Source organism: Echinops telfairi, unplaced genomic scaffold (assembly GCF_000313985.2).
Source record: "Echinops telfairi isolate 266 unplaced genomic scaffold, ASM31398v2 ScPeMD7_443;HRSCAF=831, whole genome shotgun sequence".
In the NCBI taxonomy this organism is placed as follows: Eukaryota; Metazoa; Chordata; class Mammalia; order Afrosoricida; family Tenrecidae; genus Echinops; species Echinops telfairi.
The window spans coordinates 25,034,553-25,050,904 of record NW_022104341.1 but is presented as its reverse complement, the minus strand read 5'-3'; the positions used below and the strand labels follow the sequence as shown (position 1 = coordinate 25,050,904).

At 40.3% G+C, this 16,352-nt stretch overlaps 1 protein-coding gene and 1 pseudogene across 1 annotated transcript in view; both read right to left on the bottom strand.

Moving 5' to 3' along the window:
- Positions 1–3,282: 3,282 nt before the first annotated feature.
- Positions 3,283–8,574, bottom strand: LOC101653000 (annotated as a pseudogene).
- A 566-nt stretch (positions 8,575–9,140) lies between these two features.
- GCLM (glutamate-cysteine ligase modifier subunit) overlaps positions 9,141–16,352 on the bottom strand; it is an 81,228-nt gene continuing 74,016 nt past the window's right edge. Inside the window, exons 7-8 of the mRNA XM_013003792.2 lie at positions 15,912–16,026; positions 9,141–9,845 (exon numbers count right to left, since the gene is read on the bottom strand). Of these exons, the coding sequence (XP_012859246.2) occupies positions 9,676–9,845; positions 15,912–16,026 (285 nt within the window). The 3' untranslated portion in view covers positions 9,141–9,675. The remainder of the gene's footprint in view (positions 9,846–15,911; positions 16,027–16,352) is intronic.

The following is a 16,352-nucleotide window of genomic DNA, read 5'->3' as shown; positions in this document are numbered from 1 at the left end:
GCTATGGGTTAGAAGCGCCTCAAAGGCACCTAACAAGAACAAGAACAACATGAATGTTTTAACAGCTTTATTACTAACGGATGAATACTGAAAACAACTTTATGTCCACAAGGAGCTGAATGAAGTAAGTTGTCATGTAACCATACAATGGAATACTACATAATAGCACAACATATACAACATGGATGAATATCAGAAACATGCTGCGCGGCACAAGCAGTCATTTCATTTACATGACATTTGAGAGAAAATTAATCTAGAGTGACGCTATTAGTTACCTATTGCTCTAATACTAATCCCAAAACATAGTAGCTTAAATCAAGAGATACATTTCCGCTTCTGTGGGACAGGAGCTGTGTGTGAGTGGCTCAGCTGGGGCCTCTGGTCTCTCCCAGGTTGCAATGCAGGTGTGTGTGTGTGTGGGGGGGGGTCTCACCTGAAAGCTTGGTTGGGGAACCAGCTCCTTCTACGATCACTCATGTCATCAAAAGAATTGGATTCCAGTTCAAATTCTGCTACTTACCGATGATGTGATCTTTGACAACGTCACCTTACCTCTGTGTTTGATATTAGATCCATAATTGAAATTGGGGAGATGGCCAGCTTTGCCAAGTTTCCAGGTATCAGTAAAACTTAAGAAAAAGTAGCCTGCTGCTATCTAAATGTAAGATCATGTAATTTTTAATATGACTGGGGCAATATACTATTTTAATTCCTATTTTGAGTCATTTTAAGGGTTTATATGGTGTTTTCCCATTCTGCCTGAACTTAGTTTTTGAAATGCATTAAATATCACATAATTATGAAAAAAGAAACTTAGCTGGGTTACTGGATGATTTCCTGAGACAGTACATCTTTTTTTTTTCACAGCGAGTTTCAGAATGTTTCACTGTAAATTGTGCCCCACCCCACCACCAAACAAACAAAATATTGCCATTGAATTGATTCTAACATATGACCCTATATAGTGTTTCCAAGGCTGTAAATCTTTTTTTGGGTTAGTGTCCATTTATTTATTTATTTTTATTTTATTTATTTATTTTTAATAAATAATTTTATTGGGCGCTTTTAAAGCTCTTCTAACAATCCATACATCCATTGTGTCAAGCACATTTGTACATATGTTGCCATCATCATTTCCCAAATATTTTCTTTCTACTTGAGTCATTGGTATCAACTCCACCTTTTCCCCTCACCTTCCCACCCTCATGAATCCTTGAATTTTTAAAATTTTCATATTTTACACATCTGTTGTCCCTCTTCACCTACATTTCTGTTGTTTGTCCCCCTGGAGTGGGGCCATCCTCCTGGGGGTGGGGGTTGTACATAGATCATTGCGATCAGTTCTCTCTTTCTCCTCTTCCCCCCCACCTTCCCCCTACCCTCATGGTATCTCTACTCTCATTGGTCCTGAGGGGCTTATTTGTCCTGGGTTTTGTGTGTCAAGAGCTCATATCTGTACCAGTGTACATGCTTGGGTCTAGCCAGATTTGTACCATAGAACTGGGGTCATAATAGGGGGTTGGTGGGGAGGGAAGCATTCAAGAACGAGAGGAATATTGTATGTTTCATTGGTGCTATACTGCACCCTGGCTGGCTCATCCCTTCCTTGGGACACTTCTGTGACAAGATGTCCAATTGTCAGCAGATGGGCTTTGGATCTCCATTCTGACCTCGCCTCGTTCACGTAGAAAAGGTTGTTTGTTTTGGGTCATCTGATACCTGATCCCTTCAGCACTTCATGATCATATGGGTTGGTGTGCTTCTTCCATGTGGGCTATGTTGCTTCTGAGTTAGATGGCCGCTTGTTTAACTTCAAGCCTTTAAGACCCCAGATGCTATATCTTGTAATAGCTAGGCACCATCAGCTTTCTTCACCACATTAGCTTATGCATGCATTTTGTCTTCAGCAATCGTGTCGGGAAGGTGAGTATCACAGAAAGCCAGGTTATTAGAACAAAGTGTTCTTGCATTGAGGGAAGACTTGAGTAGAGGCCCAATATCTGTCTGCTACCTTAATACTTAACCTTAAATATGTGCACATAGACCTATATCCCTATCGTTACAAATATATTTACATATGGACATGCCTATATTTATACCTCTATAAATCTTTTGTCTCCTAATTCTTTCCTCTATTTCCTTTTACTCTCCTCCTGTCCCACTATCGTGTTCGACCTTCATTTGTCTCTCTGTACTTCCTCTCAGCTACGTTGCACTTGATTGAACCCCATCAGGCATTCTGTGCCCTCCTGGCCATTGATTTCAGATCTCTCGTTGTTCCCTTGTTCTTGAGTTTGTTGTCTTCACCTCCTCCTCTCCCCTGTCTCCCATTGTTTTCTCCTTGGGATTGTTTATCCTATCTTATATAGATAGACATGAAAAAAAAAAGCCTATAGATAGTACCAGGTTTATCTGCTCTTGTGTTTTCTGATTGGGTCTGATGCAGTGCCAAGCCCTGCCCTCCAGTTCCTAAGTCTATTTTCAGAATTCCTCAAGGACTTTGTTGTTTTGCTCCCCTTGCTGTTCTGTTGTGCTCCCTTTGTGTTACATCCTGGTGTGCAGGGGTCAGACCGGGCACAATTCCCGCTCTGTGTCTCTGGTGCTGCTCTGTGCAGCACTGTGGGTCAGTAAAGGAACATGGCCATATCTTGCGAAGGGGCTGACCCTATGGGCTTCTCTGTGCATTGGCTGCTCTGAGCGGAATGTGAGATGGTACATCTTTTTTTTTTTTTTTAGGACAATAAAACTTTTAATAATACTCATTCACTCAGGCAGAACTAGGCCTCTTGGACAAGACATGCCATACCAAAGCAAAGAGTTTAGAAGCAGAGATTAAAAGCAAAGAAAACAGAAAATACACGGTAGTCTTAAATTGCCAACTACTGGGCACCTTCAAATTAGGAAATTTGAACCATAGTCCAATGACCTCCAAACCATAAGCTTGGGATTATCGTCATCTGCTCCTCTAAGTCCCAGGGGCATTTCAGTCCCTTTAATCTGCCATAGGTGTGTGTTTAAGGTAAAATCCAGTTTACTTAGAGGGGTTTCCAAGTGAATCCTTCTGATGTGTCTATGAAGGATGTTGTGCACCACAAAGGAACAAAGTCGAAGTCCCAGTTGTCTGTAGCATGCTGCTTGGGTAATCAAGGATAGTGGTCATATTTTCACCAATGTTAGTATAGGCTGGATGCTGTTTTAGCAAAGATAGCAACAAGTTAACTGATTTGTTTTCTTCTCTTCAGTATTTGCCTTAAAGGAAGAATCCTAGCTGGTAGAAGCTTCTGGTGCCATTAAATATGTGGGTATGGCTAGCAATCAGGGTCACTTAGCTCGTGGTAGTTGGCACATGGATGATTATAGCTTGCATTCCAATTATTTAAACCGAGATATTCTTGTTCAGGTTGGACGCACAGTGAGTAGACCTCTTTTCCCAAGAAATAAGAGGGAGAAAGTGTTTGGAGAATGGCCTCACTGAACTGGTAAGTTAGTTTTCTCTGGATTTTGATGATTTCCCCAGTTCTTCCATAATTCCGCAATGCCCTGGCCATTTTCTGGTAAGTCATGGTCTTCTGGTTGCCTTTCCTTTCCCCCCAAAGTTCTGCAAGTCTCTCTTTGTTTTTTGACACAAACTGAAAGATGCCCTTGCTTCTATCAACCCACTGAATACAAGAAGCCATCTCCGGGTTACACAGGGATTCAAGAAGGTATTCAAACAGTTGAAGCTTCTTTCGTCCTTTTCCGACCTTTTGCTGGAGAGCGGCAGGTTGCATTCGCTGGTTTTCAGCGACATTCTGCAGTGATGGATGGATATGTGCTTCCACACAGTAGTCTGCAACATTGTTGATGATGGCTTTCCAGGTACAGGCAGGTTCCTCGGCCGGCAGCACTCCAAGGCAGCTGGGGCTCCCTCAGACCTGAGCGCAGTGGTTGATGAAAGCCAGGTAATTTTTGTAGTCATGTTTGATTAATAAATTGGGTGATTCTGTTCATGGGAGTGCTACCTTGCACCCCAAAATGGTACATCTTTATGAAAGAAGACAGACTCATCTTTGCATGAAGTGGCTGGTGGGTTTGTTAGTAGCCCAACATTTAATCTGATGTGTACCAGGGTCCCTATTGTCTCTTTCTATGTGTGTGTGTATATATATATTCATATATTTTTGATTTTTTAGGAGTTAGGAAAATTTTATTCTCGTTATTTTCCAGCCAGTCCTTTCTAAGTACAAGTTAAAAAAAATCATTTTAATGGGTGCTTGTACAGCTCTTATCACATTCTATCCATCCATTGTGTCAAGCACATTTGTACATGTTGCCATCATTTTCAAAATATTTTTCTCTCTACGTGAGCTCTTGGTATCAGCTCATTTCCCCCTCCCTCATGAACCCTTGAGAATTTGTTACTTTTTGATATTTCCCTTCACCCAGTTTTCTGTTGTCTGTCGCCCTGGGAGGGAGTTTTATATAGATCATTGTGATCGGTTCTCTCCCCACACCTTCCCCTTCCCCTCCTGGTATCACTACTCTCATTGTTGGTCCTAAGGGGTTTATCTGTCCTGGATTCTGTGTTCTGAGCTCTATCTGTAGCAGTGTACATGCTCTGGTCTAGCCGGGTTTGTAAGGTAGAACTGGGGTCATACTAGTGGAGGGAAGCATTCAAGAACCAGAGGAAAGTTGTGTTTCGTCGGTGCTATCCTGCACTGTGCCTTTCGATTTTCACCATTCTTTTCCTCCGGATCAGGGGAGACCAATAGCTGCACCTCAGTTGGCAGCTCTAGAACATCATCTTTGTGAACTGTTATACCATTGACCTTCTAGCCCAGTGGTTCTCAACCTTCCAAATGCCGCTACCCTTGAACAGTTCCTCATGTTGTGGTGACCCCCAATCATAAGATTATCTTCACTGGTACTTTGTAACTGTCATTTTGCTATTGTTATAAATCAGGTGACCCCTGTGAAAGGGTCGTTTGGCCTCCCAAGGGGGTCTGGACCCACAGGTTGAGAACCGCTGTTCTAGGCTAATTTCTTCAGCAAAGCCTTCCTCGTCCTTACCCAGCTCCCCAGTACTACTTCCTTCCACATGCCCCAAAGTCCTCTTTCCGTGTCTCTCATTAATGGACACCATCTCTTAATTGTTCATGGACAGATCTCTCTCCCACCAGATTCACAATGCCAAATACATAATGCATCCCTGTGAGGTTTTCAGCTCTGTATCCATTCCTATTTTTTAGTACCTGTTTATAACAGGTACTCAACTATTTTTTGTTTATTGAATGAATGCATGGATAACTTTATGGATTAAAAATTATTCATAGACATATTCACACCCATGTTTATTGCAACAATGTCTAGCATATAAAAAAGATGGAAACAATAAAAACCTCATCTGTAGCAGAGTGGATAAACAAACTAATACACACACAATGGAATATTGCGCATTCTTAAAAGGCAATGATGATTCTGTCAAACACCTCAGGACTTGGACAAAATTGGAGGATATAACGCTCAGCAAAGTTAGTCTCAAGTAATTTATGACATCATAACAAAAAAAAAAGTAAAATGGTTTTCAAACAAAAAGGAAAGGATTTAAAGTTGACACCGAGGCTAGGAGAGAGGTAAGGGACAAGAGGATTAGGAGGGAGGGTGTAGGAAAAGAAAAAAAAACAAAAAGGAAAAGAAGAACCACATAGATGAGGGGTTAATGCTTTGATGCAAAGGGCTCGGCAAGTACAAACAATATGTTTTCTTTGTATATGTTATATTCCCCAAATAAAATGGAAAAATTAAAAAAAAATTATTCATAATTTATTTTCACAACGCAGAGTACTAACCACTATACGATCATGGCCATTTTTATTTTCAAATCATACGAGGTTTATCTCAATAGTTTAAAATCACTATGTTTCATCTATTGGAACAACTGTTAAAAATACACAACTTATAATTAAATTAATCAATTAAATAACAATGTGTGAAATTAAAAACTTAAATTTTATTGTTTTATATTTTTAATTCATAGAATACCACTAGACACACGTAAGTAAGAAAAAGTAGAATTATGTAATTAAAACATTTCCCTCTTAAATGTTTTCTAATTCAGGAAACTACAAAAATATTAATCAAAGCCATGTTACATACTTTGCAAAAATAAACCTGACAGCCTGTCACCAACATTACAGGAAAAAGGCAGTTACAAGTTCTGGTACATTAGGAAGTTAGTTATAGGGGAGAAAAAAGATTCAAAACAATTAATTGGCATATTTGAGTATGAAAATACAACTGATACAATGGTATACATTCTCATAATTACTTCACATTTCTCTAAATGTACATTTGGCAGAAAAATTATCAGTCATTATACAATATACCAATTGCAAACACTCCCAAATTAGGAATATACAAGGTGGAGCCATTAGAAAGAAAATGTTATAATGATAGGCATAATTAAGCAAAGTTTAGGCTTTTGATTAGGAGTCCTAGTGGTGAAGTGGTTTAGTGCTTCACTGCTAACTGAAAGGTTAGCAGTTCGAACCCATCAACAGTACAGTAGGAGAAAAGCCCTGGCTGGCAATCTGTTCCTACAGTCTTGGCCTAGAAAGCCTTACGGGGGCAGTTCCCTCTGTCCTAGAGGAGAGATATGAGTCAGAATCAACTCGATGGCAATGGTCTATGGAGACCTCTGATTGCTGAAAAACACAATGCTGTTCCTACTAGGAGGGGCTCTGGTGGCATAGTGGTTATGTGTTGGGCTGTGAACCACAAAGTCAGCAGTTCAAAACTCCCAGCCGCCCGTTGGAAAAAAAGATGAAGCTTTTGACTATGGTCAAGAGTTAGTCTCAGAAACCCACAGGGGTATTTCTATTCTGCCTGATAGGGTCACCATGAATTGGAAATGACTTAATGGTGGTAAATTTAGTTTTTTGGATTATTTCTACTAGTTGGCTCTGGTATGGAAAAGTTTGAAATATGTAAAATAGAGTAATACTATTTTCCATTCTTCCATTGTTCAAGCAAATTTTTTTGACAGCTGAAAAAGTACTTGGTATTATTTGATTCAAAGCATCCATGGGTCGTACAAATGGTTAAGCACTGGGCTGCATACCAGAAGATTGGAGGTTGGACTCCAATCAGGGCACTTTGGACACAAGAAGAAAGGCCTGGCGATCTATTTCCAAAAGCGCATAGCCATTGAAAACCCATTGGAGCTCTCCTCTGAGACCCTTGGGGTCACCGAGTTCACATGGGCTGGATGACAACTGGTATTGGCAATCCCTAACTGAATACGGCATTAGTGCACGGGCACAATGCCACCTGCCAAGTGGGAGTGTACACGAAATGAGGTTATTTTATAAGACACATTGTTCCTTCTGGTGACTACGGTTTCTTGGATGGGAATCCAAGACAGCCTCATTGCAAAACTAAAGTCAAAATACAGTACATTTGTACACTGTGTTAAAATTAGGCTCCAGATCTCACCCCACCCCCCAATGAACTCAAACAAATTGCAGCTTCTTTTTGTGTTTGCTGGAGGACAAGCCCCTCCCCCAAAGATAATGATTTAAATAATCTCTACTTTGGTCACTGAATATACAATTTCCCCACACATTAATGAGATACACTGTTGATAACATAGCTTTTAGTTTTAAGCAATTATTTGGTAGTATTACTTTTTATGGCTTCTACAACATTAAATCTTAAGTATTTAAAAAGTAAACAATATATTCTTAATATGAGAAAAGGAAAAAAAAGTGTGAACATTAGCTTTGAAAATGATAAAGCCTTATACAATCTGTAAGGTAACTCAGTAACAGAGGCTTAGTAGCAGAGGTGAAGCAATAAACTCATTAAAAAAATCCAACCTTGGGCCCTTTCACAAAGTAAGTTTGTAATCATGCTTTTTTGATAAGAGGGAGTCGGGGCAGGGAGCCACAAAAAATTGTGCTGAAGTCTGTATACAACAGCACTGTATGTTTCAAAATAACCCTTCAAACAATTCATTTTTTTAAAGTCTAGGGTTTTTAAAAACAATAAATGGATCTTAAATTTTCCTCTTAAAAATACCTCAACCAATGTGATTGAATTATGGAATGGATTAGCTCCTAATAAAATGCTTTTTTTTTTTTTTAAATCAGCCAATAGATAGACTTAAATTAAAATGATCATTTGTCTAAAGATGCATGCTATATGAAAAAAAAGCTATACATTTCCAAATTAAGTTAACTATATGTGTTTAATAACATATACAATTCATAGAAAGGCTATTATGGCTTCTGGAAGTAAAAAATCTAAATAAACTTTATCAGGTAAATTAGTTGATTTCACATTACAATTCTAATCATTTTATTCCATCAGTAAATCATAAAACTTTAATAGGTTTTGGCGTATATACTTTGAATATAAATCTTGTCTGGTTCTTGTTCCAAAATCGAGACAATGTTTTATGTAGCAATTTTTTTTTATGTAGGCTTATGGTTTAAAAATATTGAGAAATATATTTAATAATTTAAAAATTATTGAGGTTATAGACACATATTCATAGAGTTGAGGACATCTACAATCTGTACCAGAGGTCATGGTTTATTTGTTTGCTATTTTATGGCTCTTAAATTAATGAGAAAATGATACTAGAAGAGCTATACTCTCTATCAGCTCTACAATTTTGATCATATTGTTTTAAGTTGAGACCATATATTACAGTTGTCTCAACAGACCCCTTGGGCCTTAACTATTTTTTCACCTCTTTTTGGCTGTTAGTCCTTCTGCGTCAGCTATTACGAGTCAGGTACATGTTAGTCAGGAAACACGTGAGCCTTCATTCCTGGTTCTCTACCCCTCACAGCCTACTGTCTCCAGAGCCCACAACACCCAGCACATGGTAACTGCTAACAACTTCCTGAACATTCTTGAATAAGCAGCAAATTATTGAGGAAGAATCAAGATTTAAAAAGACTCTGGAGCTGATAGTTATTTTTACAAAACCTCCAGATAATAATTTCAAATTCTTCTTCCTTGCGTCCTTTTCAGATTTACTTTGGTTTGTCTTTGTAAATAACAGCAAGAAAAATATGGCACAAGAATACAAAGTTAAATTGTCATAGTTAAGCTACAAGCAAGGGCACACAAAAAAATTTAGGTTTTCATTCCAGTATTGAAGAAATGGATTTTATTTATACAACTAGTAGACCCCTTTTATTTATACAACTAGTAGACCCCAGCTACTTCAGTAACTTCGGAGATATGTTATCAACAGGAAAATATCCTCCAGTATTTCAGTTTTAACTGTAATTAATTCACTTAGCTAGACAACTAAGAAGCAATCAATTTTTGGGGAATAAAAAGTATGTACATTTAATTACCCTGATACGTAGGCCAAAATATGTCTAGCAATAATGTTCTTGATTTCTATTAGTCATAAAAATAAAGGAAAAATATATTGCAAGTATTTTCTTTATAGACAATTTCAATTAGAAAACAATAGTTTGATGAAAACAATATAATAGTTCCTGTGAGTGAATATGAAGGCAAGAAAAGTATTCAGCACTTGACAGACAACACACTGTCTAATATCACTAAAGAATATCTGCCTTAAAGACACCATTGAGATTTTACACATCTGTATTTTATCTTGTGTGCAAGGAAAAGACAAAGTCAGTGGGCTGTGACCGTAAATCCTAATTAAGAGCCCCTTCGTTTAGCTTGTAAGATGTAGCCTTTTGACTTAATGATCCCTCGGCTCTTAACGATGACGGAGTAGCGCAGCAGCCACAGTGGCACCCAGTCGTGTGCTTGAATGTCTGGGATGCTTTCCTCAAGAGCTTCTTGGAAACTTGCTTCAGAAAGCAGTTCTGAAACAAAACAACACGTTACATCTGGAAACAACCGCTCTTGATTGTGTAGGTGAAACGCACATCTCATTTAAATAACCATTTAGCAGAGGTATCAGGATCAGACCTGACTTTGTTTCTAGATAGCCGTTCTGGGACTGCTCCTGTGCTCTCAGGGACATGTGGCAATGTGGGGGGGGGGCACTTCTGGCTGTCACTTGGGGGGAAGGGTGCTACCTGCATCCAGTGAGGAGAGGCCAGGGATGCCGCTGAACACCTTATGATGGGCAGGGCAGTCCTGACAACAAAACTGTACCTGGCCTCAAGTGTCAGCAGTGTTGAGATTGAGAAACCGCTTTGAACAGAACTTCTTACAAGGAATAAAGTTTTTAAAAACCTATCAAATGTGATATATGCATTGTAACATTTTAATGTAATGTATTTGATGAATTTTTAAGACCTCAATTTTTAATAAAATATTTGAAAGAAAAATACAAAACGGTATCAAAGAAATTCCTAACAAAAAACAATAGTTCTCTTATGACTCTCACTCTGCATTGCCCTTCTGGTGGCTACGCGGGGATCTCCAGATAATAGGCCTAAGCTGGTGCAGGGCAGGGATTCATTCTGTTGAACACAGGGTCGCTGGGAGCCGGAACTGACTAGTCGGCACCTGACAGCAGCAGCAACATTTTGATTTACCATTCTGATATTATCTTCCTTCTGTGAACGATGACAATCTAGTTCATTTTGTCATCAACCCTTCCTGCTCGCTCAACTGCTACATTACTAGTTAAGTAGAGACGATGATCATCTTTGTAATTCTTAATTTCCTAAAGTTATTCTGATTTCTAATCCTACCAGTTCCAAACAAAATCTCCTCATTCCCTAAGCTGCAAGCTGGGGACAATAGGGACAACAGCACCTGTCTTTCCCCTACCATCCCTCCACAGGCCAGGAGTAGCTCTCAGCTCCGCACTGCTAGAGGGACACCTACATTCTCCTTTGAAGTAATTGTGAAGGATTCAGTTTTCCTCCTCAGGCTGAGGATCCAAGAAGTGTCTAGATTATTTTGCCTCTAAATGCAGTGCCAAGTAATACTAAGATTTATTTCTTTTACAGTCATTTATTTTCCCTGGAATTTTTTTTGGGGGGGATAATGAAATTTATTTATTAATAGTTTTATTAGGGGCTCATACAACTCTTATCACAGCCCATACATACATCACTTGTGTAAAGCATATTTGTACATTCATTGCCCTCATCATTCTCACTGGAATTTTTATACCTTCCTCCCTTTCATTTTTATACTATTAGTTTTTATCAGTCTTGATTTTTCTTTAAAAATTTTTTTGGAGACGTCAGACAGTGTCAGACATGACAGAATAATAATAAATTATCAAGGGTTCGTAAGGGAGGGGTGGTGGGGAGGGAGGGGAAAAATGAGAAGCTGATACCAAGTGTTCAAGTAGAAAGAAAAGGTTTTGAGAATGATGCTGGCAACAAATGTACTTGACACAATGGATGTATGTGTAGGTATTGTGCTAAGAGCTGTATGAGCCCCCAATAAAGTGATTAAAAACATTTTTTTTCCTTTTCATCACATCTGATGTAGGCCCTTTTTAGCTTGGAGCCCGTCTTCTTAGTGCTCTCAGTATTTCTGTCCTATCTCAGTTTGGCTGAGGGTCCACTGTGTAGCAACATATTTGGGGGTATTTCGTTTCACTGTTCTATTGTGACTGGATCCAATGTTTCTGAGCCACATGGTGCATTCCCTCTGGTACTAAGCACATCTTCAAATAATGTTCTGTCTTTATGCTGAACTCACATTTGACTGATCATTTGGGTGGCGTTGAATTGTAGGTGACAGATCAACAACCTTTGCAATTTTAAGGTACTGTACAGGACTATGAAAGTCTATACACATCATATATCCCTTCTCTCTTTTCAGAGCCTATGACGCCACCCCCCCCACCCCACCCCCCCGTCTTTCCCTCTCTGCACTTTTGGGATTATTTGTTTGTTATTTATGATCTGAAGTCTCATTGTGATGCATCTAGCTTGTGCATCTCTACCAGGTGTTAGCTCCCATTCTAGAGGGTTCATGGGGAAACAACCTTGTGGCATTTATGGACCCAATGGTAGTGCTTGATGAAAAATGAGTAGAGGGAGAGAGAGAATGTGGAAAGGCCAAATTTAAATGGTCACTGTATGTGCCACTCCTACAGGTAGATGGCTCACCTGGATGCATAAACACCTTTGCTGTGGTCCACACTCTGCCACAACAGAGCCCCTGATCCTCAGGGCGACAGGGAAAACACCCAGACCACCCTATGCTTGGAAGGTAGAAATGATCACCCTCCTGACAGCTTGTGTACGGACTTCTATTGCTGCCACTGTACTGAACTCTCTTCTGACTATCATCCCACGTCACCAAAGTGAGCTTGCTGAGCAGAGAGACAGTATCTTCAATTCCTCTACCAGTATCAGCTGGCAAAACTACTCCTAGTACATGAATACACTCTCACATGTCTATAGAAAATTGATGAATTAAAAAAAGAAAATCAACCTTTCTATCAATTTTTTGATAGAAAATTTTGAAAGCTGTGCTTTACTAAATCAATAAAATCTACAGAAAAACACGGGATCTGTTGTCCCTGCTGCGTGTCCTTGAGCTGATACCAACTCATAGCCACCCTGTGACTGGGCAAACTAGCCTCAGGGGCTTCTGCACTGCAGAGGTCCAGAAGCAGCCACGGGCTCTTCCCTCAGGGCTTTGCTGTTGGCTGCCAGGCACATATCAATTGCACCACTAAGACGAATTAGGCACTCTTTCAGTTACGGCCTTTGATTTCCAAGATTCATGTGGGACAGATTGACAAACCTCACTTTGCTTTTAAAAAGAGTAACTTTCTCGTGCCCCTGAAGAACATTTGGAGAATACAGGAATGTGAGAGGAAGAACACTAGCTACCTGTAATGCCCAGCAATGACCTGCTTCCCTTGCTAGGCATTTCCTTCTTTTGTCCTCTGTATATATGTATCTCTATATCCTATCAAACTAATTACAGTTCAAGTTATGAATAGTCAATAATATTTTCCATGTAATTATATATTCTGCGAAAACACCACTTAAAATAATCCCCAAATACCCTATTTAATAAATAGCATACATTTATACACTTCCTTGTTGCTGGCCAACAAATGTAGGCTTTTCCTAATGTTTTCCCGATAAGAGTAAGTGCCTGGGCACTGGATGGTAGGACTAAAGCACGTTTTAAATAGCCAAAGGGGGCTTCAAAAATTCCGTGGAAAAATTCCAACATCTTTAATTCTATTTTTCCGCAAACTTTTTGAAGGCCCTCATCTGCTGTCGGTTATGAATGGCCGTTCTTTATACTGTTGTGTGAGTGCCGATGGCACTCCCTTCACGAGCACCAGCTGTCATTTAAGAAATCTTCCCCAGTGGCTGTCTTTTCATTGACACTTCTTTGGTGAGATCCGTATTTCTAACGAAGCTCTCCACGACCACTATGCCACCCTCCACCACTCCCCTCCGGACTCCCTCTTCTCCAGGCTGCTGGGCCCTGAAAGCCTCCCGCACACCCCTGCCTGGGAGCCTGTGAAGCTGCTGCGCCCTCTCCCGAGCCCCGTGCCCCAGATGTCTGCAGGGCTCACTCCTTCACTTCTTTTGGGCCTCTGCTGAGTGCTATCTTGGCAGAAAGGCCTCCATGCCCCGCCTGTGTACAGCAGCAACTGCTCACTGGCACTCATCTCCCCTCCCTCCACCAACTTACAACTTCTCTGTGCTGTGCACCAACACTTATCCCAGCTAACATATAGTCTATCGTTTACCCCCGAGGTCAGCACTTGTCTGACGAGGCCCAATGTCTTTGCTTATCCAGAAAGTCTGGCACATCCTGGAAGCTCCATATCTACTGAATGGCTATGGAACGGCTCTACTGTGTAAGATTATCCTGCAGTCAGAACCAACCATCCAAGGACTAAATGACAGTACAACTGGAATATGAATGGGCCCGTCTAACGCTCTTGTGGCACAGGGATTGATGCTCTTAAAGGCAGACCAAAGAGTCAGCGGTTTGAACCCACCAGTTCCATTGTGGGAGAAAGGGGAGGCAGTCTGCCTTTGCGGTTTGACCGCCTCAGAAATGCTCTGGGCAGTTCTTCTCTGGCCTAGAGTGGCTATCAGATGGAATCTACTCCACAGCAACAGATCTGAGGTGGCTTGAAGGGCCCACCTGCTCCACATGACCCACTGTGATGCCTGAACAGCACGAGTAGTAAACTATCAGTAAATGTTAGCGGCTATCATTACCATAAAGACAGGCACTTTTCTGAGCACTTTCCATGTATTAATTCACCTAATCCACGTGCTAATCTGTCTGATCCAAACCAAATTCACTGCCATCGAGTGGACTCTGACACCCAGCAACCCTATAGGACAGAGCAGAACTCTCCCTGTGGGTTTCCAAGACAGAAAATCTTCCTGGGAATAGAAAGCCTCATCTTTCTCCTGAAGAGCAGTTGCTGACCTTGTGGTTAGCAGCCCAATGTGTGTAACCCACCAGGCCCCAGGGTGATTACTCCTCTTTTTTAGGCAAAGGAGGCAGAGGTGAGGTTGCACAGCTGGTAAATGGTAGTTTTCATAAGCAGATGCAAATTTCCCTTGAAAAGTAATGTGACGATGAGTTTGTTTATCACATTGTCTAACAGACGGGCAGCCCTGATGGAACGAGGCCTACACAGAGAGAGTAGGGAAATTAAGGGAAGCTCTGAAGTCAGGGTCACCTACTCTCCAACTTCCCCCAACTGTCAACTGTCGCCACCACTTCTAGCACAAAGGTGATGGAAAATAAACCTCTTTTTGAGGACTAGGGGTAATTTTAGAATAAGGGTCATCTTCAGGTATTTAAAAACAACATTCGATTTTGGATAGTATAGTGTTTAATGTTTTACAACTCAACTGCACAAGAAATTAAAAATATGACACACAACTATTCTATTTATTAACTTCATACTTCAAACATTAATTCAACTATGTGAACTCTTTTAACACTAGAGAATTCTTAGGAGAAGAGCTGTGTGTCACCAGGGAACAAAGTGTCTGGAGATTTGTGAATGGTCCACCCAGGATCAGCCAATACATCGAATCAAAGCCGCTGGACTGAACCCAAGAAACCAGTCTGTTTCTTTCCTTACATACATACACACAATGTATTTTGCCACTGTTGTTGCTTGGTGCTGCCGAGTTGGTTCCAACTTATAGCAATCCATGTACAAAAGACAGAAACTGCCCAGGCCTGCACCGGTGTCAGAACTGGTATACTGGAGTCTAATGCTGCGGCCACAGTGCCGATCCATCTCAGAGGGGCTTCCTCTGAGGTCCCTCCCTTTCCCGATCCTGAGCCCTCCTGAAGACATGACTGAAGTACGATGCTGAAGTCTCATCACCGACTGTAAAGAGCTTTGCCCGATGTCTGATGGCTGCTAAGTGGGGTCCTGATCCAATAACTGTTCCGTCCTACGGCAGTGCTGAAGTAAGTCAAATACTTTATTTCAAAAGTTTTCATTGTTATTTTATTGTCAGTGGCTTTACACATCCAATGTTTCATCGTCTCTGGGGGCTGCAGACACTCCATCTGAGAGTGATAACATCCGCAGCAAGGAGGCTCCAGAAAGTTCGTGGAAAGTGGAATGAAAAGATGTGGAATTTTTCCATGAGCAGTTTGAAGTCCCCTTACACAGAGTACATACTTATTACTCATGGTAACAGGTGTGCACACACAAAATGGGTGTCTGTTAACTTGAAGACACCAGACACCAGAACTATCTGTACTTCTAAACCTCAGCAGACTGGATGCTCCACAACTTCCCCTTCATTTTCCCTCCACTGGCAGAAAGGCAAAAATAAAGCTTTCTGAAAATAAAGGCATGCATGTTTGTTTTGAACTATTAGGATTAGTTCCAGATATACGCACTGGACACTTAAATATTACATTTTAACAAGGAGCTTTTTCTGAGATAAAAGCTCATGGTCTATCTTGCTGAGTAAAAATAACAACCTTACCTTTTGGATCATTATGAGTCAAGAGCTGGATGTCAAATTGTTTCGCAAATGCAGTCAAGTCAGGTGGCATCACACAGCAAGAGGCAAGATTAACTTGGTTACTATTTGGTTTTACCTGGAAGTGAAAATAAAATCATGATTTGTCTCTACTGAGAGATAGTTGTACAACATTGCATATATACTAAATAGTACAGAATTATACACTTTAAAATGGTTATATTTGTTAATAAATTTCATCGGAGTTAAAAAAACCAAAAGGTCTTAATTTTAGAACGTATGAAAAAAAATCACATTTTTACATGGCCTAAAGTCGACAAAACACTTTATATGAATATATTTAAAGATGTATGCTTTTCTTTTTTTTTTAACATTTTATTAGGGGCTCATACAACTGTTATCCCAATCCATACACACATCAATTGTGTAAAGCGCATTTGTACA